Here is a 26,146-nt window from a genome sequence, read left to right on the forward strand (position 1 = left end):
TAAAGGAAATAGCAGACTATTCCCAAATAAATGACTTCTCCTTATTGCTCTTTGAGCCACAGCTACAATATCCAGCAATAAATGAGGCTCTTTCTAAATGGGTTAGTTCTTCCTCTTTAAGACAAGAAGAACAGGAAGACACCTGAAAGTCAGGAAAGCATGAGAAAGAATGAGAGGTGTCGTGGGCCACGTGGGCAAGAACCACATTGAATTCCACAGCTGTATTCTCTGATTATCGCAACACCAGGCTAATTCTAGAGAGATGGAAAGACTCACCAGATAAACATTATTTTTGTCCTGAAAGGCATACTGTAACTGCGGGATCCAAGGGCTTGTGCTCCGAGATAATATGTTCTGTTCTTCCTCAAAATAGGAAACCTAGGGGGAAAAGAAACTGTTTAGACAATTATAAAGAACTAAGTGTGACGGGGAAAATGCCCTTTGCTTAAACTGATAATTCTAGTTTTGTTTTTTTTTTTTAAAAAAGCCATCACTTAGCCCAACATTCCACAAATCTCATTCTTCTGCCTACTTTGCTCACCATTTTTGCCAGATCCATAAAATATGTGTCCAATTATTTACTTAACGTCTTTCTTTAAATTCAACTCACTACTTTTAAATCTAAATCTCTTTCTCTTTACCTTCCCTTCCTGAGCAATTCAGTCCTAAAGCCATCAGATGGAGAAGAATCACCAGGTAAGCATCCATGACAGGTGGCAAGGAGAGCCATGGTGGCCCAGAACAGGGTGACTGGTCCAAGCAGGGTGAGGAAGGTCATCACGTGTAGGGATGGCCTTGAGCAGGGCATCTGAACCTACCAAGGGGAGGGGGCAGCAGCAAAGACAGTAGACTGGATGGACACAGGTGCATAAAATAAGTAAAAAATATTACGGGTGATATCAGAGGAGAGAGTTACAAACCTGGAAAGTGTGAAAATTACAATGAACCTTGTGAAGCTGGATTGGACTTGGAAGTGTTAATGTGAACACATGGTTTTCAACATATAGAGACAGAAATAAACAGAGATGTAAATGTGTGTGTGTGTGTGAACGTAGGTATACTGCATACATGTACATGTATTCCCTGGCTTTGTCCACTGAAAGGCGTCTGGGAGCAATGACATCCCAATAGCAATCAGAACACCTAGTGTCCAGATCGTGGCCTCTAAATACCATTTTCCACTTAAAAACAAAACAAAACAAAAAAACAGAGGTCCTTGGAGAAATGACTGATTGCAGGTCTGCGGCAGGTAAAGTAAAAGTGTAAGAGCCTGAACATCTTGCTGTATCAGAAAGCAGCACAGAACTCAAAGATCTGGAATATGTCAAAAGGGCACAAAAGCCAACCTGAAGAGATTCTTTTTTTTTAATTTAATTTTATTTATTTTTTATACAGCAGGTTCTTATTAGTTATCTATTTTATACATATTAGTGTATATATGTCAATCCCAATCTCCCAATTCATCCCACCACCACCACCACCGCCGCCACCTTCCCCCCTTGGTGTCCATACGTTTGTTCTCTACATCTGTGTCTCTATTTCTGCCTTGCAAACCGGTTCATCTGTACCATTTTTCTAGATTCCACATATATGCATTAATATATGATATTTGTTTTTCTCTTTCTGACTTACTTCACTCTGTAGGACAGTCTCTAGGTCCATCCAAGTCTCTACAAATGACCCAATTTTGTTCCTTTTTATGGCTGAGTAATACTCCATTGTATATATGTACCACATCTTCTTTATCCATTTGTCTGTAGATGGGCATTTAGGTTGCTTCCGTGACCTGGCTATTGTAAATAGTGCTGCAATGAACATTGGGATGCCTGTGTCTTTTTGAATTATAGTTTTCTCTGGGTGTTATGCCCAGGAGTGGGATTGCTGGATCATATGGTAATTCTATTTTTAGGGTTTTTTTTTTAAATTTTATTTATTTATTTATTTTATTATTATTTTTTTTTTTGGCTGCCATTGGGTCTTCGTTGCTGCGCGCGGGCTTTCTCTAGTTGCAGCAAGCAGGGGCTACTCTTTGTGGCGGTGCTCAGGTTTCTCATTGTGGTGGCTTCTCTTGTTGTGAAGCACAGGCTCTAGACGCGTGGGCTTCATTAGTTGCAGCACACAGGCTCAGCAGTTGTGGCACATGGGCTTAGTTGCTCCGTGGCATGTGGGATCTTCTCAGACCAGGGCTCAAACCCATGTCTCCTGCATTGGCAGGCAGATTCTTAACCACTGTGCCACCAGGGAAACCCTATTTTTAGTTTTTTAAGGAACCTCCATACTGTTCTCCATAGTGGCTGTATCAATTTACTTTCCCACCAACAGTGCAAGAGGGTTCCCTTTTCTCTCATTAGCCAACTTGGGGACAATTTGAATATAAAAATATATTATGACAGGAATGGATTGTAACTCACTGACAGGAAAATGCAAGTCCATACAGATATAAATAAATTAATGGATTGAAAGTTTTATGAGAAATAGGTATTTCCATAATTTGAAAGTATCTCCTTCCAAAATATATGTATGTAATTACAAAGAGGAAAGGAGTGACTCCACAGTGGAGAAGTGTGGCAGATACCTAAGTGACATCCTCAGGAATGTGACAAAGTGAAATTGAGACTCACCTGTTGGGATGCAATGAGAGGAACAGAGCATCCTGTCTGCGATAATCCTGCCTGAACCTGAATCTCAGCATGAGCAACATCAGACAAATCTAAATTTTACCAAATAACTGGCCTATAATCTTCAGAATCGCCAAGGTCATGAGAGTCCGGGAGAAATTAAGGGACTGTTCCAGACTGAAAAGACTAGAGGGACAGGACAACGAAATGCCACGCGTGATCCTGAAGTGAATCCTTTTGTTCTAAAAGACCATGGAACAAACTGGTGAACCCTGAGTGGGGCCTGAGGATTAGATGGTGGTAATTTTATCATGGTTGATTTCCTGATTTTGATGGTTGTGTTGTCATTCATGGGAAAACGTCCTTATTATAGGAAATGTACTCTGAAGTACCTGGAGATAATGGGGCATCGGGTTGGCGAGTGATTTTCAAATGGTTCAGGAAAAGAAAGTTGTTGATACTATATGTGATAGTTGTGTGTCAACTTGGCTAGGCTCTAGCACCCAGTCACTCAAGCAAACACTAATCTAAGTGTTGCCGTGAGGCTGTTGTGTAGGCAGTGGTTAATTTGGTAAAGGAGGTTATCCTTGATAATTTAGGTGTGCCTCATCCAATCAGCTGAAAGGTCTTAAGAACAAAACTGAGGCTTCCCTGAGAAAGAAGAAATTCTGCCTCAAGACTGCATCACCAGCTTCTGCCCGAGAGTTTCCAGCCTATTGACCTGCCTTACAGATTTCAGCCTTCCTAACGCCCACAGTCAGGTAAGTCATACACATATGCGTATGTATGTATAGTCAATGTGTACATGTATGTATAGTCAATGTGTATAGATAGCATGCATCATATATATATACTATAGAACCTTGACTGACACACTGGACTTGCGACTTTTGTATAAACTTGTGACTGCTTCCAAGTAATTTAATTTTAAATACACCTTCTTCCATTTCGTTCTAACAGTAACATCTGTCAAAGTGCCAGGTTTTGATATGCCAGTTAATATTAAACTATTAAATGTTTTAAAATAGTTCTGTCCGTGTACTGCCCAAAATCATCATGCACACCACCAGTTTAACCTCTAACACATCTGGGAAACACCAACCCAACCCCCGAAAACTACCGTGTGGGATTTGCTGATCCTTCTCTTTTCCTGGCACATAAAAAGTGTTCAGTGAAGGCTGGCTGAATGGAAGGGTCTACATCTTCACTTGCTTATCATCGACGCCTCATCTGACCCCTGAAGCTTCTATTAAAACAAATTAGAGGTCTCTGAGGACCTCTTCCAGTTTTCATGGAGCTCTGGGAGGGGGTGCTGGCTTCTCCTAGGTGACAGGTCTTGTTCACAGGATGCTACCTCTTCTCACCTCCTCTCTGGCACTTCCTCCAGCTCCCTGTGCTGACTTCTCCTCTCACAGCCTTCAATTCCAAAGCCTCACCGTGGCTCAGGTAAGGAATGGGTGGGTGGGTTAAATTAGCTCCCGGGTATGTGCGATTTTTAAATCCCCCAGCCCACGCCTCGCAAGGGGTCATCTCAAGTCATTCACCTGGAGGAACGCACACCTATGTGAGTGTCTCTATCACTTGCCTGCAGTATGGTAGACGCTGAATTTGCTTCCTTTGATATGCACTATTTCCCACCTGAAATATAAGCAGCACAAGGCTACATCTAAGGCCTCTTCCAAGGACCTAGGAACACACCAGACACAGCAGGTGCTCAGCAGGTGTGGCCTGATGACAGGTGGCTGTTAGGTGCTGAGTGGCTGAGTGAGCACCTTCCACGCCTCTCTTCCGAATGATTCGCCACGGCCTGTCATTTGTCCTTTCCGTGAAGTTGCCCACACTTCATTCCTGAACGCACGCCACAGCTTTCCTGGATGCCGACAAGCAGCTTCCTGCCCTCCACTGAGTCTCTGACTGGAGACCACACGAAGTCACTTAAGCACTCAGACCCAGATCCCGACCTCCTTCTTCCAAAAGCCTACGTGATCCCCAAACGTCTCACAAATTAAACTGTAACTCCGAAAAGCAGTTCTTGGGGAGGGTGAGTTACTATTTAATGGGTAGAGTTTCTATCTGGGATGATGAACAAGTTTTGCAGAAGGACAGCGGTGACGGTGGCACACTGTGAATGTACTTAATGCCACTGAACTGTACACTTAAAAATGGCTAAAATGGTAAATTTTATGTTGCATGTATTTTATCACAGTAACCAAAAAAGGGTTCTTGAGGTTTCCCACCAATCACCCCCTCCCAACTCCAATATCCTTATTTCTCCCCATTTCCCAGTCTATTTGTTCTAAACCACTTAAACAACAAAAACAAACAAACACATCTGCGTATCATTCTAATACTCACACCTCCAGAACGGCACACACGCCACGCTTCTACCTGGTACATTCTCGTCACTTCTCTCTGCCCAGAGCCCATGCTCCTTTTCAGCACTGCGAACCTTCCCTAACTGTCTCTGGCTCACCCACACCTCTCCTCATTCTATCGTTCGTGAATTTGCTAACTGCTCCCTCTTCTGTGATGCTTTAGCTCCTAAGTGCCTGCTTTACGGATCTGTGTTTTACCTCCACTTTCCAAGGTTGTTCTAAAACCCTGAAACTAACAGCCATGGAGCTTCGATTCCTTTTGCAGGCTTCCCACGGAGCTGGGTCCATTATCAGACACATGATGTGCACTTGAACATGGGTAACTAATAAATTGCTCTCTGAACACCAAGGCTGATGGCCACCTCTCTAGAAACGAGGCAAATGAATCAATACTGTCTGGAAGCAGTAACCTTGTTTAAAAGAGAAAAACACCACAACAGGAAAGATAACTTCTCACCTGCTCTCCAACCAGCAACTCCCTAGCCATAGAACAATTTAATTTCTTCAGAGGTCTGTTTTAAAATCAAATACACATGCCCACAACACAAATATATAAGATGTGTACAAAAGCAAAGGCTATCTGACTCACCCCATGACATGCACATCTCTGAATCCCCAAGGGATGGTCATGAAAGATCATCTCCAATTCATTAGTGAAAAGGCCAAGTTGGTTCTGAATAACATGCAACTATAAAAACATGATCAAGCAACTCAGGGGAGCTTGTCAGTCTTCAAAATTAGTCAGTGTCAGCTCGAGAGTGTTCAGACCTTCCTGGCCGTGCCACCATAATTAACTAGAGACGCAGAGGAAAACTGGCTCCATCCCAGATGCCAATTCAGCAGATTCTCATCTCTGCAATGAACATGCTGGTACAGAAAGGGGGAAAAGGCTGTGATGTTAAACGCTCCTACCTGCTCCTGGGCCAACAAAGCCTTCTTCTTCATGACTTTCATGGCGTAGATGTCCCCGGTCGCTTTCTCTCTGACCACCTGCACTTCGGCAAAGTTACCGCAACCTACGACACTTCTCACTTCAAAGTCCTTTGCTGAAGGCTGGAGCTCCTGCAACTCAGCTATGATGTCAGAATCTGCAAAAGACGGAAGGGTGACTCCTGATCCATAAGGTGCTTCAAATACGCGCATCTTTATGAAAGCGAAAAGAAAGGAAGAAAGAAGAAAGTGTTGCTATGTCTTCCCTAGCTGTCAGAAGACACTTAGTCACTTTCTCGTCGTCGTGAATAATTATAAAATCAGCACAAAAGTGTTTTCCTATGTTAAGTTAAAATTAAGGGCTCCAGAAATTCCAAAGCACAGTTTCCATGGCAGCTATGATTTGAATCCTGTAGACATAGAAAATAGGGGAAAGAAAACGGAAATCATGCTTTTCTTCCTTCTCTCTGGAGGCTGCAGGGCAGTGTGTGGTCAAAAGTGCTTATCAGCATTTAGATCAGTTTATAAAGGGACGTAAGCAACGTGATCCCCATGTCAGTCGACTTTGGAGTTGGCTTCCAGATCATTCCATTCTGACTACACGTGTCCTGCTCAGTTTTATCCCACTAGCCCAAGTCTTATCTCCCTTAGATCGTGTCAGTAAATACCTTCCTGGCCTTAATATGCAGCAGCGCTACCAAAGGGAAAAAAAAAAAAAAAAAAAAGCCTGAGCCCAAGGAACCAAACAGAGCCCTGACCTTGGTCCTGCAGAGCTGATGTGTCACATACCTGGATGGGTTTGCATCTTTTTTCTTAGCATATAGTCTATTCCTTCTCCGAGTGCAATCTCTCTGTCGGTGTCTTCATCTGCCCTGACTGCTTCAACAAAACACCACAGACCCATGGGCAAAGCGGCTTAAACAACAGGCATGTATTTCTCAAAGTTCTGGTGGCTGAGAAGGCCAGCAGACTGAGATCCTGGAGAGAACCTGCTTCCTGACTGATGGACAGGCACCTTCTCCCTGTGTTCTCATGTGGCAGAAAGAAAGGGAGCCCTCGTCCCTCTTCCTCTTCTTCCAGGGACACTAATTCCATCGTGGGGGACCACCTTTATGAATTCATCTAAACCTAATTATCTCCCAAAGCCTCCACATGCTGGGGGATACAGCCTTAACATATGAATTCGGGGAACTGGAGGAGGGGGCGGAACAGTGAGAGATTCTCAGTGTTTAAAGTATGGACTAAACGGGTGGCAGATTTGGAATCTAACATATATTTATTAACAGCACTAAGTTGGGGCATCGCTGAATTTGCAACAACTCTAATGGTCTAAAGAATAGAGTGGAACATAATTATTAGAGAAATGCAAGTCAAAACTACAATGAGCTACCACCTCACACCAGTCAGAACTGCCATCATTAAAAAGTCTACAAATAATAACTGCTGGAGAGGGTGTGGAGAAAAGGGAAACCTCTTGCACTGTTGGTGGGAATGTAAATTGGTGCAGCCACTATGGAGAACAGTATGGAGGTTCCTCAGAAAAACTAAAAATAGAGCTACCATATGATCCAGCAATCCCACTCCTGGGCATATACCCAGACAAAATAATTCGAAAGAATACATGCACCCCTATTTTCATAGCAGCACTATTTACAATAGCCAAGACACGGAAACAACCTAAATGTCCATCAACAGAGGAATGGATAAAGAAGATGTGGTTTATATATATATACAATGGAATACTACTTAGCCATAAGAAAGAATGAACTAATAAGAACCTGCTGTATAGCACAGGGAACTCTACTCAATACTCTGTAATGGCCTATATGGGAAAAGAATCTAAAAAAACAAAAAATAGTATATATATATATGTGTATGTATAACTGATCCACTTTGCTGTATACCTGAAACTAATAACACTGTAAATCAACTATACTCCAATAAAAAATTTTTTAAAAAGAATGAAATAATACCATTTGCAGCAACATGGATGGACCTAGAGATTATCATATTAAGTGAAGTAAGTCAGAAAGAGAAAGACAGATACCATATGATATCACTTATATGTGGAATCTAAAATACGATACAGGGCTTCCCTGGTGGCGCAGTGGTTGAGAGTCTGCCTGCTAATGCAGAGGACACGGGTTCGAGCCCTGGTCTGGGAAGATCCCACGTGCCGCGGAGCAACTAGGCCCATGAGCCACAACTACTGAGCCTGCGCGTCTGGAGCCTGTGCTCCGCAGCAGGAGAGGCCACGATAGTGAGAGGCCCGTGCACCACGATGAAGAGTGGCCCCCGCTTGCCACAACTAGAGGAAGCCCTCACACAGAAACGAAGACCCAGCACAGCCAAAAATAAATAAATAAATAAAATACTATACAAATGAACATATCTACGAAACAGAAACAGACTCAAAGACATAGAGAACAGACCTGTGGTTGCCAAGGGGGAGGAGGGGTGGGAGAGGGAAGGATTGGGAGTTTGGGATTAGCAGATGCAAACTAGTATATACAGGATGGATAAACAACAAGGTCCTACTGTATAGCCCAGGGAACTATATTCAATATCCTGTGATAAATCATAATAGAAAAGAATATGAAAAGGAATATATATACATATAACTGAATCAGTTTTCTGTACAGCAGAAATTAACAACATTGTAAATCAACTATACTTCAATAAAATATTAAAAAAAAAGAATAGAGCGGAACAGTTATGACTGATCAAATCCTTCAATCCTGATATAGGGAAACTGCGTCATATAGAGGGTTACACTCCCAAGCAAGACAAGAGAAACATGTAATCAAAATTATCCTGGAGAATCCCTCAGAAAGGTGCCATGGTGAAGACCAAGGGACTCTTGAAATCCCACGGGTACACTGGGGACCCTCATGTCTGTGGGTGGGCACCAGATAAAGCTGGGAGCCACACTCTAGAGTTACACTCACTCAGAGAGTTGTTCACACAGTGAAAGGGACAGAATCCAACAAAGGGAAAAGCCATTTCGTAACCACAGTCGCTTGGCAACATATTAAGGAATTAGCCAGATGCAGTTTTAATTGCTGTTACCCACTCCCTTTCTTTGTTGCGTGGCTGGAGTTGAATTCACTTGGCTCAAAGGCTCATATGACGAACATCACTGCACTAAACACATCTCTTACTTCAACAGTCATCCTAAAAACACCTTCTTTTGGCCCCTTGAGTAATCAGGCAAGAGGGGTGGGTGGATCCGCATGAATTCATCGTGACCGTTGGAAAACAAAAAAATAAAGGAAGAGCGCTTTCAGGGAGAATTCCATGCAGAAGCAAAATTGAAAGCTGCACGATATTTTTCCTTTTGCCCTGACATCACTGTGCCAAGCCCAGCCTTTCTGCCCTGCCCTCTTCCAAGTTTCTTTCAGATCTAGTACTTGAGCTTTGAATTATTAATTCCCCAAATATGCTGGCTTGAACCTGATTTCATCACTGCTCGCACACAAGGCCAGGCTCTCCTGATTCTGTTAGGCCTTGGGCCCCCATGTTGCTTACAGCATTGTCCAACTTAATAACTCTGGGTCTGTCACTGGCAACCACCAGGCATCTCAATCACCCAGGGAGACAAAACTGCTTGCAGGCAACACTACCACGATGCTCTCGGAATTCTGAGAAACCATTCCACATCGCAATCTTGTTATCCAAAGGCTTTTAGATTTTTTTTTTCCAGTTTAAAAAATCTTGTTACAAGTTGGACTTAAATTATACATCAATTACGGATTGCTTACTGGACAATGAAAGAACATATCAGAAGTCAGTTTTCACCAGTGGACTTTCATCTGCATTGGTTTCCATCTAAATGTCCAGAAGGTCATCTCCGCTTTCGTCACTCTCCACTGTCAGCTGCCGGGTCCACCACTTCTTAACCTCGGAACCACAGGAAGCTGTGTCTGTCATGGGGTTCATTTTGCACACGACCGATTTCACTGTGATCCGCCCTCCAAATGTGTAAGTTGACCAAAGACACCAAGTGGCTTATTGGTTTTGGTGCCGAGGGTAGGCGCCATTGCCCAAACTTCCTCTGGGGCTTCCTGGCCTCGGCCGTGTCCTGCCAACTCCCTCCCCTGTCCGACAGGGTCAGGCTTTTGGATTATAAAGGTGAACGGGTGAGATGCTAAACTCACGTCTATGACTGTGAAAAAATAACCCTTCGCAACTTCTCTCCCTACCAGCAACTTCTGTGACTTCAAAATCACAGCGACCCTTCATCCCTGCCCACTCTGAGCCCAGAGCAGACTGAACATTGAGGGGAGGTAAAGACCCAAAGCATGGAATGAAAATGCAGTCAAAGAAGGACCTTGTCAGATATATATTTGGACCCAGGAGGCAAAAGCCACCACAGATGAGTGTACTGCTTCCTTTTTTGAAACTCAGTATTGCGACACTTCAATCTCTAGGAATTCAACCTTCACAGAAATGCTCCAAAGACATACATATCAAGATACTTATGATGAGCACTGCTTGTTACAGAAAAAAAATCAGAAACAACCTAGAGGTCCGTTAGTAGGAAAGGGGAAACAGCTTAAGAGTCCACCCACATAAAAGAATATTAGGCACATGTTTAAAAGGATTCAGTAGCTCGACCTCCACTGGAGTCTATGTTCTTCAAGAACAAGGATTTTCTCTGTTTTGATCACTACTGTAAACCCAGTACCCAAAACAGAACCTGGCACATAACGAGTGCTCCATAAATACCTGTCGAGTAAATATTTTGCTAGGTGAGCAAACCTAGTGGCAAAAGCATTATAAACATATGAGCCATTTTGCATAAAATTAAACCACAATAATGTTAGAACATGCATGGAAAAGGGTTCACTGCTCAAGCTAGTGGATTGGTATGCAGGGGCTCATGACACTCGTCTCTTCACCTTTAGGTATGTTCGAACATTTCATAATAAATATTTTATAAGGACAAAAGAAAAACTGCAGTACTACGCACCAAATCGTTAACAGTGGTTATCTTAGGAAAGATTTTGAGGGATTTTCTCCCATTCTGACCTTTTATATTTAACTTTGTATTTTTAAAAAATTTTTATTGAAATATAGTTAATTTACAATGTTGTGTTAGTTTCAGGTGTACAGCAAAGTGACTACTATACATATATAAATATTCTTTTTTAGATTCTTTTCCATTATACGTTATTACAAGATATTGAATATAGTTCCCTGTGCTATACAGTAGGTCCTTGTTAGTTACCTATTTTATATATGGCAGTGTGTATATGTTAATCTTGAACTCCTAATTTATCCCTCCCCCCTCCTTCAGTAACCATAAATTTATTTTCTATGTCTGCAAGTCTATTTCTGCTTTGTAAGTAAGTTCATTTGTATCATTTTTTTTAGATTCCACATATAAGTGATATCATATGATATTTGTCTTTCTCTGTCATACTTCACTTAGTATGATAATCTCTAGGTCCATCCATGTTGCTTCAAATAATTACTTTGTATCATGTTTGCAATTAGGGGGAAAAAAAACTTCTTAAAGTTACATTTTGCCCAAAGTACTAAGGTTGTGAACTTATGCTTGCCTGCAGCGAATGGAGTTAAAAGAGGGTAGAATGTCAGCTACTGTCAGATCACCAAGAACAGCCCAACTTTAACCATATCAACACTTTGTCTGCATGTTTTAATATCACACTTGTTTATTTTTTACACAAAATATGTGATATACTACTTAAGATTTTGCTACTTATTCTGTTCATCAGCAATAGTCAGTCAACCAATATTTATTAAAACCTTCTGTGAACCAGACACTGTTTTAGGCACTGGGGCTAGAATAACAAGAAACAAAAAGCCTTTCCCTGGTTCCCAGATGCCAGCTCCCTGCCCTCTCTTGGCCCAAGCTAGGGGCACTGCTTCAGGGCTGTATTATTCTGTCTCACTTCCTCCAACTGTCCCTGAAGAAAATCTCCATCTCTATGGCAAGACTCGAGAGACTTATGCAATAAGAGCTGTTGGACCCTTCTTCCCATGGAGAAATGAAGCTTACATTCCAAAACAGAAAATCAAAGGGGGGGGAAAAAAGCATACTAATGCAATCACCCTTTTCCAGTCATAGACTCTCAACCATACTCTCCAGGAAGCCTCTTTAAAAATATGAAACAGCTCCCTGGAAGAGGATTCTATTACAAAAATCTATGTTTCACTAAGTCTAGTCCCCTGATTACTGAATGAGTCTAGAAGATCCACTGCTTTAAAGGAACCGGAGGGCAATCTCAAGACTAAAGAAGGTACATGTTGATAGCTCAGTAAATTAGTCTGTCACATAATTCCCCTCCCCCTCCCACTCCTTATTTGAGAATTTAAATATTCCACAAAATAAGGTGGGAGCTTATCCAAGCAAATACAGAATCATGAACAAATACGCCAAGTACATTTTCAAGTTAAAGGTACACAATATATTAAACGTTGAGGTTTATGGTTATCATTATTGGGTAACATTTATTGATTGTTTCTACGTGCCAGGCAACATGATAAGCCTGGACTGTGCACTAACTCATTCAATCCCTATTTATGAGATAATGCATTTTCCCCTATTTTGCAGATGAGGGCACTGAGAACAGACAGGGTACCGACGGTCACTTAGTAAACATACATTGGTTTAATCCACTCAAAACTCCCAGGTCCTTTGGGCAATGTATATCCCCCTTTCCATGAGGTCCTGGTGATCACAGTGTCCTGGACCCCTGGGCACCCGGATGAGGCCAACCACAGTACTTCACACCCTGGCCCAGTGTCTGGTCAAGGGGTGGGCAAGTGACCCAAAGCATAGCCAATGAGAATCTTCCCTGGGATTGCATGAACATAGACAGCGGAAGATACACGTAGTTCCCCGGCACATGGAATCTGTGGGGCCCTATGCCTCACTGCAAACAGTGGAATGCAGCCAAAGAGATTCTACGCTCCTTCCAGGCCTGAGCCCAAAAAAGGCCTGGCAGCTTCCACTTTTGTGCTTTTGGAAACCCTGAGTTGCCATGGAGGAGGTCTAGACATCTCTGCTAGAGTGTAGACCAGGGGTCAGCAGCTTTTTCTTAAAAGGCCAGACAGTAAATATTTTAGGCTTTGTAGGCCATATGGTCACGCCTACTCAAATGCCTTGGGACATGACAGCAGCCCTAGGGAACAGGCGTGGCTGTATTCCAGCAGAACTTTGTTTACAAAGCAGGCATCCCAGGCTGTAGTTGGCCAACCCTTCACGGAGAGACCACACAGAAGAGCCGTATGGAGAGGAAGAGGCCCTGAGATTTCACGGCGAGAGAGAAAGGCCCGCTAGCCCCAGAGTCCCGGGTGGTGGGGGGCTGTCCCGTGCATTGTAGGATGTTTAGCAGCATCTCCGGGCTCCACTCATTAGCTGCCATGAGCCCCCTCCCTGCCAGCTGTGACAACCAAAACTGTCTCCAGATACTGCCAAATGTCCCTGGGAGGCAAAATCACCGCTGGTCGAAAACCACTGGGGTCATGTGAAAAAATACGAAACTGGGGAACCAGCAGTCAACTTCCCCACCACATGGAAGTCAAGGAGAGTCAAGAACAGGGTGCATTCGTGGACTTCCCTGGTGGTCCAGTGGCTAAGACTCCACACTACCAATGTAGGGGCTCCAAGTTCGATCCCTGGTCAGGGGAACTAGATCTCACATGCCGCAACTAAGACCCAGTGCAGCCAAATAAATAAATATTTTTAAATAAATAAATAAAACACAACAACAAGGTGCGGGCAGGGCCGACTCATGACTTTCATAGTCCCTAGGCACTTTTGCCTTTGTCAGCCCCTTGCTCCATAAAAAAAATATATTTTTTTATATAAGTATATATATTTTTTATGACCGCATTGGTATAAAGATGAATATAATCCAGAATCATTATACATTATTAGCATACCCGTATTTTTCTTATGATTTTAAAATAAATTAAGTTAAACTAATTACAATAAATTCAATTTATTAAAATTAAATACTGTGGGCGCTAAGCACTGTGCTTATAATGGCTAATGAATAATCAGCTTTGAGTGAGTGTAAAGATGGAGCCAGAGGACGTTATTTAAGTCCTTGGAACCAGCCATGCCTAAAATTTGACTCATCCCTGGACTATCAGTTTCACGAGCCAAAAAAAATTCACTTTTGGGGATAAACAACAAAGTCCAACTGCATAGCACAGGGAACTATATTCAATATTCTGTGATAAACCATAATGAAAAACAATATATATAACTGAATCACTTTGCTGTACAGCAGAAATCAACACAATGTTGTACATCAACTATACTTCAATAAAATAAAATAAATTTTTTAATTCACTTTTTGGCCTAAGCTAGTTTGAGTTGCGTTTCTGTCACTTGCAACCAAGAGACCTGACTTATCCAGTCTCCCAAAGACAGAAGGTGGAAGCTGACCTTGAAGGGGAGTCCGTCTAAAGCAGAGCTCCCACCCACTCCCACCGACCACAAACGCATCCCGCCTCTGGCATCCTTCTAGCTCTCTCTAAGCAGGACAGTTTTCAGGAAAAAGTTCCCCACACTTACACTTCTGGACAAAGTTGCTCACGTGCTTAATCTTCATCAGAGCAGGCTGACTGCATTCTTTAAAGAGAACAAAGAGGGCATCTAATATCCCTTCCCGGGAAAGAGGAGACATCTGCTGTTGAGTCATGAAGGGTGGTTTCCCCTAAAAACAGCAAACAGCAGATGGAGACACTGTCAATAATGAAAAGCTTTGATCAATAACATCCACGCAGAGTAAATTGCAAGCCACCAACTCGACTAACTGCTCATGACACACACTAACAACATAATTCAGTGGCCTCGTTCTTTAAAGCAACATCCACTGACAGTCATTAAGTTTTCTCTTGTACATTCCATCACCGTGGGCTTCTTCCTCCAGCACCTCGGGAGAAAACCTTCACCAGCATGCCAAGAATAAGAAAAGGTCCTTCTTTCTTAATGGTCTGAGGCTCGTGGGGACATTTACTCTGAACCCTGCTGGTCCTGTCACATCTCCATGTCTCTGCACTAGGACACAATGATTGCCTCTTCCTCCCTGTGTTCCCAGAGGTTTGCTGACATAACTTCAGTTTAATTCACTTGAACAATCTAGGGTCGTGTAAATGGAGTGACTGCACTAAAGCTGAATTTATTCACGATCTCGAGCAACAGCTGCAAACTGGCAAACTGCATCTAGCCCACAGACATGTTTTGTTTGGCCTGTGGTATTTAAAATAATTTGAGTTATCTGCCAATATTGAAAAATCAGGAGATTTCACACCAAAAAAAAAGGGGGAGCGGAGGATTTCTGGCTTCTCGTGAGACCCCGGCAGATCTGGCAACAATGCCCCACATTCCTGCCTGGGAATGCTGAGCTGCGGCTGAGGAGTGCTGCCCCTCTGGGTAGCGGATGCGGTCTGCATTTCACTGCAGACCTGACTCGCAGCTCTTCCATCTGGCTCACTTGACTCCTTTACACTGCCTGGCCCCCAAAGACGTGAGTTTGCACCCCCTGGTCTAGAGCAATGAATCCCATGTGCCAAGCTGTGGATGGTGTGCAGGTCTCTCTGCAAAGCTGGCCACCAACAGTTCCTCTAACTCTGAAGGCACTTGCCACTGCACCCGCCAAGAGTCGGAATCGATTTCCTCTCCCCGTGAATCTGTGCCATCGCCATGACTCACGTCAACCAACAGAACATGACATAAGGGATCATGTGCCAGTTCAAGGTGGAGCCCTTAAGAAGTCTGGCAGCTTCTACTTTTGCTTTTTTGGGGAAGCCATCCACCAAGTCAAGAAGCTTGGGCTAGACCAGGGGTCAGCCAAATCTGGCCCACTGCCTGTTTTTATAAATAAAGCTTTACTGGAACACAGCCATGCCTATTAATTTACACATCGTCTATGGCTGCTTCTATGCTACAATGACAGAGTTGACTAGTTGCAGCAGAGACCGTAAGGCCCATGACATCTAAAATACTTATTATCCACAGAAAAAAATTACAAGCCCCAGGTTAGACTGACTGAATAATGAAAGACCTTGGGAGAAGAGAGGACAGTGGAAGAACCCTGAGGCTCCCCAGCCAGCAGCTGGCACCCAAATATTCCAGTCCCAGCCAAGCTCCCAACTCAATACAGCCCCGTGAGTGACCCCAGCAGAAGAACCACCTAGCTGAATGCAGCCAACCCACAGAATCATAAGACAAAATAAATCACTGTTGTTTTAAACTTTGTGAGTGGTTCGTTACACAGCAATAGATAACAGAAACAGACTGGCTACATCTGAATCACTTGGAGAACTGGAGCACTTAAAAAACAAACAAAAACTAGAGTCTCAGGTTCCATCCCAACCTACTGAATTCGAATTTCCCAGTTTGTAGCTTAGGATATGTTTTAGTAACAAGTCCTCCCTAGAGAGTCAGACCTCAGCCAGGTTTCCGAAGCACTGGGTCACAAAAGGCCACCCTTCTGTCACTTCAGAGTTCTGCCACTAACTGGGAAACTAAGATTCTTTGTTTCTTCTGTTCCTTAATGAGTTTAAGCAGCTGTTCCCAAATACAGTACTGAGTCTTAACAAAGTTTTCAAGTCTGCCATGAAATGAGAAAAGATGAACACCGCATGATGACTCTTTTATAAAGCTACGTGTATTCAAATTGTAAAACGGTCCTTTATTCTGCAACGATGTCCTTCCTCTCGTGGTATTTCTTAAAATGTCCTTTCTTTATGAAATAAAAGGACCAGAAGATGATATGATTTTCTTTTTTCTGTGTGTTTTTTACATTCCTTACTTGGCAAAATAGAAAGTTGGCAAACCTAGGTCAGCCCAGCAAATTTGTAAAATTTTGCTGGCTCGAAAATCTAAAAGTCTGCCAACCACTGACCTAGAACTTGTGGGGAAGTTCTGTTAAGTAGAAACTGAGACCCTGTCTAAAGTACTTACCTAAATGGAGAACAAAACCACTACTCTCTATCCAAACCTCATTAAAAGGGCACTGGGATAGGGATAGAGTAGGATAATTAAATAGTTTAGAAATCCCACTAGGGGATTAAGGACAGAGAGGGAATTTTAAGGGAGTCTGGAAGACTGTTATAAGCTAATGACCATTCAAGAAAAGAATCCAGTAACGTAGCAACAATCTATACTACCTTGAAGGAAGACCAGGTGCATCCAAGTACCAAGCACACTAAAGCCACAAGTCCTGATAGCTAAAACACAAGACAATAGATATGGGGTCTGAATCTTTTTACACGAAGTCAGGAAGTTAATGGTCCTTGAAGAGTAGCATTTCTGCATGTAGCCAAGACAGAAATATAGGTGAAAGGAGAAAGAAACTAGATGAAAGGGGACATTATATTGAAACCTGAGATGAATTACCATATTTTAGTATATGTTACCACTCTCCTGCTAATATACATGATTTAAATAGCACCATGACAGTCCCGGTTAGACCATATAGGGTCAAAGGAGGAACTAATGATGTAAGCCTTGATGTCTGCCCAAAAATGAGAAAAAAGGTGGTCTTCTCCCCTCCCCACTTTTTCTTTGACTATAAAAATGTAGCCCCCCTCTTTGTTCTCGGGGTTGCATTCCCTTGCTGGCTGTTTGTATCTCTCACAAGCATCCTATGTTAAGAAACTCACTCTTTGCCTTTCTGTGCTGAGACAAGAGAACCTGAGTTTCAGTAAGTCCTGACACCAGGTGAGCGGTTTCAATTAAAAGACGGTGGGCTCGGGCTTCCCTGGTGGCGCAGTGGTTGAGAATCTGCCTGCCAATGCAGGGCACACGGGTTCGAGCCCTGGTCTGGGAAGATCCCACATGCCGCGGAGCAACTAGGCCCGTGAGCCACAATTACTGAGCCTGCGCGTCTGGAGCCTGTGCTCCGCAACAAGAGAGGCCGTGATAATGAGAGGCCCGCGCACCGCGATGAAGAATGGCCCCCACTTGCCGCAACTAGAGAAAGCCCTGGCACAGAAACGAAGACCCAACACAGCCATAAATAAATTAATTAATTAATTTTTTAAAAAAAAGACGGTGGGCTCAAGTCCCCTCCTAAATCAGGGATCGTGGGTTCAAGTCCAATCTGAGTTTTGGCTGGGTTCAAGTCCCATCCAAGAAGGAATGCAGTTTCAGCTGGAAGGGGGAAAAACAGTATCCTTACCTGTTTATATTAAGGCAAACGTTAGGGTTATGCTACACTTGCAAATAACAGCTTTCCTGGGGGCGGGGTGGAACTCATTAGTTTAAAAAAAAGATGAACTAGGGATTTATCCACAATCCTTGCTGTTATAATGACATTTAAGTACAAGACACACTTAATAAACTCTGACATACGCTGGCGGTATTGCCCAGCAGTTACATACCCACAGACCAAAAATTGGGCGTGGCTTTGCCATTTACAAGCTGTGTGATTCTGGGCAAGTCTTTGTCTCCCTCCACATCTGCACATGATAAGCCCTTAATAAATTCTGTGATAAGTTGGAAGCTTTGGAGTAAAACGATAAAGGGGCTAAAAACTGGTAGCACTCAGTCAGCTGAGGTTAAAAATAGACTATTGATTAGTGAAAAATATCTCATGACTTAAATGGTGACGGGGATGGTCCCACCTACACTTTCAATCTGTCCCCATTCTGATCTGTTTGAACATTCCCCAATACCAATATCTTGGGGAAAATGTCAAGATCGTATTAGTGTTGAAACTAATGTAACATTGTAAAATACTATTACATTTAAACCAGTATAGTTGGTTTAAATGTAATAGTATTACTATTAAATACTATTAAATTTAATAGTATTACTATTAAATTACTATTAAATAGTATTACTATTTATCATCATACAGGTATCATACAAAAATGCCTTCTTAAATATAACTACTGCTATGTGAACAAAAATTTATTATTACTGGGCTTCCCTGGTGGCGCAGTGGTTAAGAATCCACCTGCCAATGCAGGGGACACGGAGTCGAGCCCTGGTCCAGGAAGATCCCACATGCCGTGGAGCAACTAAGCCTGTGCACCACAGCTACTGAGCCCGCACGCCTAGAGCCCGTGCTCCGCAACAAGAGAAGCCACTGCAATGAGAAGCCTGCACACCGCAACGAAGAGTAGCCCCCGCTCTCCACAACTAGAGAAAAGCCCACACGCAGCAACAAAGACCCAACGCAGCCAAAAATTAAATAAATTTAAAATAAAAAGCCTATGAGAGCATGTATTAATTGGAAAGAAAAAGATCAGGAAAGACTGCTAAAAAAAAATTTATTATTACTGTCACTAATACTACTTCTACACTTATTATTAATAATAGTTACCCTTTATAAAGGGCTTACCAAGAGCTGGGCAAGAAACTAAGTACTTTACATGGATTATCTCATTTAATCCTCACAACTCTGTAAATTAGGTGTTATAACCTCTATTATAAAGAACGGAAAATGGATTCAGAGAAGGCAACTGACTCACCCAAGGTAACACAGCTAACAAGTACTGGGGCCAGGATTCAAACCTAAATCTTCACCACTATCTGTATTGTCCCTTTGACTTACGAATACATAAGTCAAACAAGGATTTCTACATCAACGGTGTTCCACCTACATCAGAAACAAAAGAATTAGAAATCTACGTGGAAAAAAAATCTGACAACATTAAGTTTTAATCCTTTGGGGTGATGTAAATGTTCTGTATCTTGAGAGGAAAGGGGGTTTCACAGGTGTGGTATTTATCAAAACTGTTTTTTTTTAATCTAAACCATAAACATGCCTTGAATGAAAAAGATTTCTATATTTCTATAGGACTACAAGTATAGAAATTTCGGTCAAAGGAGTGTCTTTGTTCAATTACTTTTCTTTAATAAAAGGACAAACTTTAGTACAGAAGTGTAAAGTGTGTGAAGTCATAAAAAAGGTCTTCCTTCCTGGGCAAGTTCAGCTACCCACTCCTGTCTGCAAAATGGCTCCTTTCCAAAACTATCAGCGCATATGAAACACCAAAGGGCATTTTCTCCTGGATTAGCCTCAGTCCTATATCAAAAGCAAAGGTAACAAAGAGGTTCCAAGGAAACACACAGAGGTGAGCAAAGTTGGCAAGCCAGTCTGTTACCTGGAAGAAAAGATTCAACCTGGAGGCCCGGCTGGCAATGGATTCAGCAGCACCAGCGTCCGGCAGATTCCGTGCTCCATACTTAAACTTCAACATCTCCCCACTGGTGATGAAGGGAGATAGGTTAAATGTGTTCTGCAGATTTGAGCAGGAAGGGCTTGAGAGATCCCGAGCTCCCTCAGGATATCAGGAAAGGGAAGTGAAAATCAGCCACCACTGGGTCTTGGGATGCTCAGTCTGGTGACGGAGATTAAAAATCAGATTTTTATTCAGTGTAACAGGAGTAACACTTATCTGACATACTCTCTTACTTAAAAGTTTGTTTATCTGCCCCCCCTTAGAATGTAAGCTCCACCAGGGCAGGGACTTTTATCTTCATATAGTAGGGAAACATATAGCCCGGCACATAAATACTAATAGCTATTGAATAAATCACTGAAAATAAGCAAATTACATAATACAGGTATGTTGAAAGGTTTTAAGCGCCATGGGGTTCAAAAAAAAAAAGAAAAGAAAAGAAAAAGAGTAAGATGGGGGAATTGGGGCATGGCAGTGTGTGTATAACAGTGGCATCAGAGTAACGTCACTGAGAAGGTGACATTTGAACCAAAACCTGAATGGCGTTAAGCAGCAAGCCTTGCTGATATTTGGGGAAAGAAAAGTATCCCGGGTCGAGGGCACAGCCAGAGCTAAGGCTCTGAGGCAGGACCTGGGCTTCTCTAACAATAGCTGGGAGACCAGAGGGGCTGGAACAGGGTGAAAGAAGCAGGAAGTAGGAGTGATGGATGGGTACGAAGAGTATGAAGATACTAAAGCAAATTAAGGTCACACAGATTCTAAGGCGCTGCCAGCCCCCACTAGTAATGCTGACAAGAGACAGGGCAGAATAAACACAGGACCCCACCAAGCTTGAGAAAGGAACAAGTCCTCTGGCCCCAGCATCGCCTGGCCGACCCTTCGGCTCCGGTGGAAATGGGCCAGTGCACCTCCAGCCTAGGAAGACCCTCCCGACCCCCGGAAGCCCTGGGGGCGGAACCGCCGCCCTCCCGGCTCCGAGAGGCAAAGCCGGGCTTGGTGTGGGTGGAGGAGGCCCTTCCCCAGGTCTTGCAGAATTGGGGGGGAGGGGAAATTGGGCGTCGGGGGACCAGACTCACCCTCAACCGACCCCGCCAGTCAGCGCTCCGCTCCGCCCCAGGCGTCCCGCCGCAGCATTTGAATCCGGGGAACGGCGTGGGCGGGGCCCAGATACGTCTGGACCAATCAGCGTTCCCGCTCCTATGATGGACAGTTGTATCTCAACCAGGCCCTGCCCATGTCCTTAAAGGGACAGAGGAAGTGAAAGAGATAGCCAATCAAATTGTTTCTTCCTTTGACTCATGGCCAATGGGAAACGGGGAGGGCAAACCCGGCAGGGCAGGTCTTGGAAGTTTGAAATTGGCGGTTAAGTATAAGGATGCAATTTTGAGTGCACGTCTATTTGTGTCTGGGATCTCTGGGGATCTCTGGGATCCCGGGGCCGTGTCCCCTGCTCGCTCTCAGGCCACCTGCGAGGAGGAATACAGCTAGGCCGCTCTGCCTGGTGGTCTTGTTCCTCAATCCTGCCTAAGGTCGAAGTACTTGTTACTTTGGTAAACCAGCTGGTTCTCTGCTATAGGCTACAGCTGAGGCAGCAAATGTTTTGAGTTTGAAATTCCACCTGCCTCGATGACTGATTGTCCTGCAACAAATAGGTGAAGGTATTGAGACTGTCTGATAAGACATTTTAAAATAAAGACAAGAACTTAGTCAATTCACTAAAGAGGAAATCCAAAAAGCCAACAAATATACGAAAATATACTCAATGTCATTCGTAATCAGGAAATGAGAAAACTAAAACCACAATGAGATACAATAACATGCACCCAGATTGGGGTGTGGGGTGGGGGAGGAGGTCTGACAGTGTTTGCAAAGATATGGAGCTCCAGGCATTCATACATAGCTGATGGGAGTATAAATCAGTACAGTCTCTTTGAAAAAGAGTTTGCCACTATTTGCTAAAGTTGTTGATATGTACATTCTATGACTCACTCCTGGGTATATACCTTAGAGAAACTCCTAATTGTGTACACCAGGAGATATGTACAAGAATGTACAAATAGTACCGTACAACATCATGGCAAAAAACAAAGAAAAACTGGAAGCAACCCAAATATCCATCAGCAATAGAAAGGATAATTTTTTATATTGCAGTGTTTTCATACAGCAATGAAAAGGAACAAACTGCAGCTGAACACAATGACATAATGACTTTCAAAACAACGCTGAGTGAAGGAAGCAAAACAATAAAGTATGTCTTTTTATTGGAGTAGAGTTGATTTACAATGTTGTGTTAGTTTCAAGTGTAGAGCAAAGTGATTCAGATACACATATATGTGTGTATACATATATATACACACACATATATATATTCTTTTTCAGATTCTTTTCCCTCATAGGTTATTAAGGTATGTTTCATTCATATAAATTTCAAAAGCGGCAAAACAAAATAAAATATTTAGAGAAGGATGTACATACAGGTGATACAACCATGAAGAAAGCAAAAGTCCGGATAGTGGTTACCTAGGGTTAGGATGGTGACCTTTCAGGGAGTCATGTTGCTACTATGATCTAGTTCTCAGCCTAGCTGGTAATAATATGGATTTTTGTTTCACAATTTGTAAATTGTGTGTATAGATGTTCTATTTATGTATATTTCTAAAATTTGAAAGGGAGGCAGTCCTTTCTGTACATTTCCAATGCCTACACTAGATAGAACTGGAAACGTGTTATCACATGCAGGCACACACAGGCATGCACACATCAGTATAAAACCAAAGCTACAGACTTGCTTAATACACTTTTTTCCCCCCCAAACATAATCCTGGGATAATAATGATAGCTACTATTTATCAAGCCCCTCTCCCCCTTTTTTTAATCAAGCACATCTCATTTAATCTTTACTATAACCCTGAGAGGGAGGAACTATAATCCACATTTTACAGATGGGGAAACTGAGGCTGAGAGATATGGAGTGACTAATCTTCAGTTGTTCAGCTCTAGGTGGTGAAGCTGGATTTGGAACTTCTGGACTATCTGACTCCAAATCCTTTCCTCTATACAAAACCTGCTTCTCAGCAGATGTTAGAAATTCTCCCAGCCTCTGCTTTTGTCATGTTGCAAGGGCTGACCCAGTCCAGAAAAATATATGAAAATAACAAATACTTCTAATGACATGAGAGGGTTAACCAAAGTTTGGGGATGGCAAGGTGAGGAGAGATGCAAAGTGGGTCACAGACGCTGTTGACTTGATATAAAGAATCAAAGAAAGGTGAGAATGTGGATCTAGTCAATGCCTCTGCTGATTTTTCTAATCCAGCCAAACCTGTTAGTTTCCAGGTGTCAGAAATAGAAGTCTTTACCAGAATCTTGGGACTTGTTCATCCTAAATTAGAATACAATGTTAACAGCACCATTTTGCATTGCCCTGAATCCTGCCTACTAATTTCCTATTAGAACAATCGCTGGCCTCTGCAAATCCTTTGTGAAACAGAACAACGGAAAAACAATAACTAAAATGAATAAGGAAATGTAAAGCAAAAACCACATTAATCCCACCAATTGTCTTTCAGAAGTAGTAACTGCACAGTAAGCATATGAGGAAAGAGAATTAGGAGGGACCAACGGCAGTGTGCCAATACTAAAAGGATAAGACACTGCCAAATAGAATTAACTGTCGTTAAAACTAGACTGACAGGAAAGCTGAGACCTTCTGTTTGTTCTTGGGCAGAATGAAACAATTACCAGTTTTATGCAGAACATGAATCCATGATGATTATTGTGATGGAGATTCTGGAAGAACATCATCATCACTGAGTCATAGTGAAGGACTTCATGATGTTCTTACATTCAATTATTCATTTATTTTATTAAAAAAAATTTTTTTATTGTGCCAAGCACTGAGGTACCAAAAGGAAAAAGATACCCTCCTTGTCAGTTGTTTTTTTTTTTATAAGGTGAGGTTTTGTTTGTTTGTTTTTTAATTATTATTTATTTATTTATTTATTTTTGGCTGTGTCGGGTCTTCGTTTCTGTGCAAGGGCTTTCTCCAGTTGCGGCAAGCGGGGGCCACTCTTCATCTCGGTGTGCGGGCCTCTTACTATCGTGGCCTCTCTTGTTGCGGGGCACAGGCTCCAGACGCGCAGGCTCAGTAACTGTGGCTCACGGGCCTAGCCGCTCCGCGGCATGTGGGATCTTCCCAGACCAGGGCTCAAACCCGTGTCCCCTGCATCGGCAGGCAGCCTCTCAACCACTGTGCCACCAGGGAAGCCCCCTTGTCAGTTTTTGAAAAGCCAGTTATAGTGGGGAGATGGAGCTGTAGGCAGAGGATGGTGAAACTTTGTGATAATCTCTTGTAACAACGGAGACTCCAGAGGGCCCTGGCAACAAGGGAGGGGATGGCAGGTGGTATGTCACAGCACATACCCAAAACACGAAGAAAACAGAAATGTGATTGCCCTCAGAGCATTCAACTGGGCCATAACACAAGCAGAGATGCTCCAAGGCACCTTAAAGAGGTAAGAGGAATGACTGCAAGACTCGAACGAGACTTAGTGGAACATTAAGAATTGTACAAACCATGCCCCCGAAGGACAGGAAAAGTAAGAAGCTAACCCCATTCTAGATATAAAGAGACAAAGCTATGCTGGTCCCTTTGGCAAGAAAGAGTTCCTCAAGATATTTTGGCTGTGGGTAACTTCTAAGGAATGCTTCTAGAAAGCACCATCAGCTGAGTCCTTTTAAGAGCAAGCCGTATCCCAGGTATTACCTGTTTTCCGCACCACTGGTATGAGAGACACTTTCAGGTCACATACAAATGTCATTTTAAAAATTATACATGTTACTGTGTGTTAGGAAAAAGTATAGCTAGTCCATCAAACCAGGTGTTGTAGGATGTTTAGAAGTATCTTGGCTTCCACCCAATAGATGCCCTACCCACTAGCATATGCTCCCAGTGGTGGCAACCAAAAACATCTCCAGACATTGCCAAATGTCTCCTGGAGGGCAAAATTGCCCAGAATTGAGAACCACCTGTTATAACTGTATGACGTGAAAATTTCCAATGAATACATTAAATATACTTTATTTCAACCAGCAGAGCTCCCAAACAAATCAAAATACATTTTAAATGTTTTGAAAATTTTAACTGTTAGAGCTTTCATTGACACCATCATTTTCCAAATGTTTTCTCCAAGTTTGAATGAGTTCCCATCTATGTTTTTTTTTCCTTCTTTGACCTTAGACAAAGCATCTAACAAGGAAGAATAAGTTTGCAAAATTCAATTAAACGGCAATTAGCCTTTCTGCCATTTAATCCTAGACATTTTTCTATGACACTGGGGCTTATCAGTTAATTGTGTTTCTTCAAAAATGTCATAAACTGTAAAACATACCTCTAATCCTTCAGCCCACTGATTTCAGGAGTGTTTATAACCTCCAATCCATTTATAATACAAGAAATTCAGGCACCTGACTCACAACAACTGCTTTCCAAGGACAACTAGAAAAAAAATGTCATCAAATCCTTACACTGTTCAAGAGAATTAAAATAGAAGTCACAGACTGGGAGAAAAAAGATACATCCGACAAAAGACTGTTATTCAAAATATGCAAAGAACTCTTAAAACGCAACAATAGGAAAACAAAAAACTCTATATAAAAATGGACCAAAGATCTTAAGAGACACCTCAACAAAGAAGATACACAAATGGCAAATAAGTATATGAAAAGATGCTCCCATCATATGTCATCAGGGAAAAGTTATCACTACACACCTTCAAATGGCCGAAGTCCAGAACACAGACAACATCAAATGCTGGTCAGGATGTAGAGCAACAGGAACTCTCCTTCATTGCTGGTGGGAATGCAAAATGGTACAGCCACTTTGGAAGACAGTGTGGCAGTTTCTTACAAAACTAAACATTCTCTTACCATATGATCCAGCACTCACACTCCTTGGTATTTACCCAAAGGAGTTGAACACTGATATCCATACAAAAACCTGAACACGAATGTTTATAGCAGCTTCATTCATAGTTGCCGTCCTTA

General features: G+C 42.6%; 1 protein-coding gene across 1 annotated transcript in view; it reads right to left on the reverse strand.

The window, feature by feature from the left end:
• Positions 1 to 21,266, reverse strand: part of CIT (citron rho-interacting serine/threonine kinase) — a 167,101-nt gene extending 145,835 nt beyond the window's left edge. The window contains 5 exon segments of the mRNA XM_057526212.1: positions 277 to 378; positions 5,906 to 6,081; positions 14,478 to 14,619; positions 20,024 to 20,126; positions 21,178 to 21,266. Coding sequence (XP_057382195.1) covers positions 277 to 378; positions 5,906 to 6,081; positions 14,478 to 14,619; positions 20,024 to 20,119 — 516 coding nt within the window. The 5' untranslated portion in view covers positions 20,120 to 20,126; positions 21,178 to 21,266.
• Between the last annotated feature and the right edge of the window lie 4,880 nt (positions 21,267 to 26,146).

This window comes from Balaenoptera acutorostrata, chromosome 13, assembly GCF_949987535.1.
Source record: "Balaenoptera acutorostrata chromosome 13, mBalAcu1.1, whole genome shotgun sequence".
NCBI classification, from domain to species: domain Eukaryota; kingdom Metazoa; phylum Chordata; class Mammalia; order Artiodactyla; family Balaenopteridae; genus Balaenoptera; species Balaenoptera acutorostrata.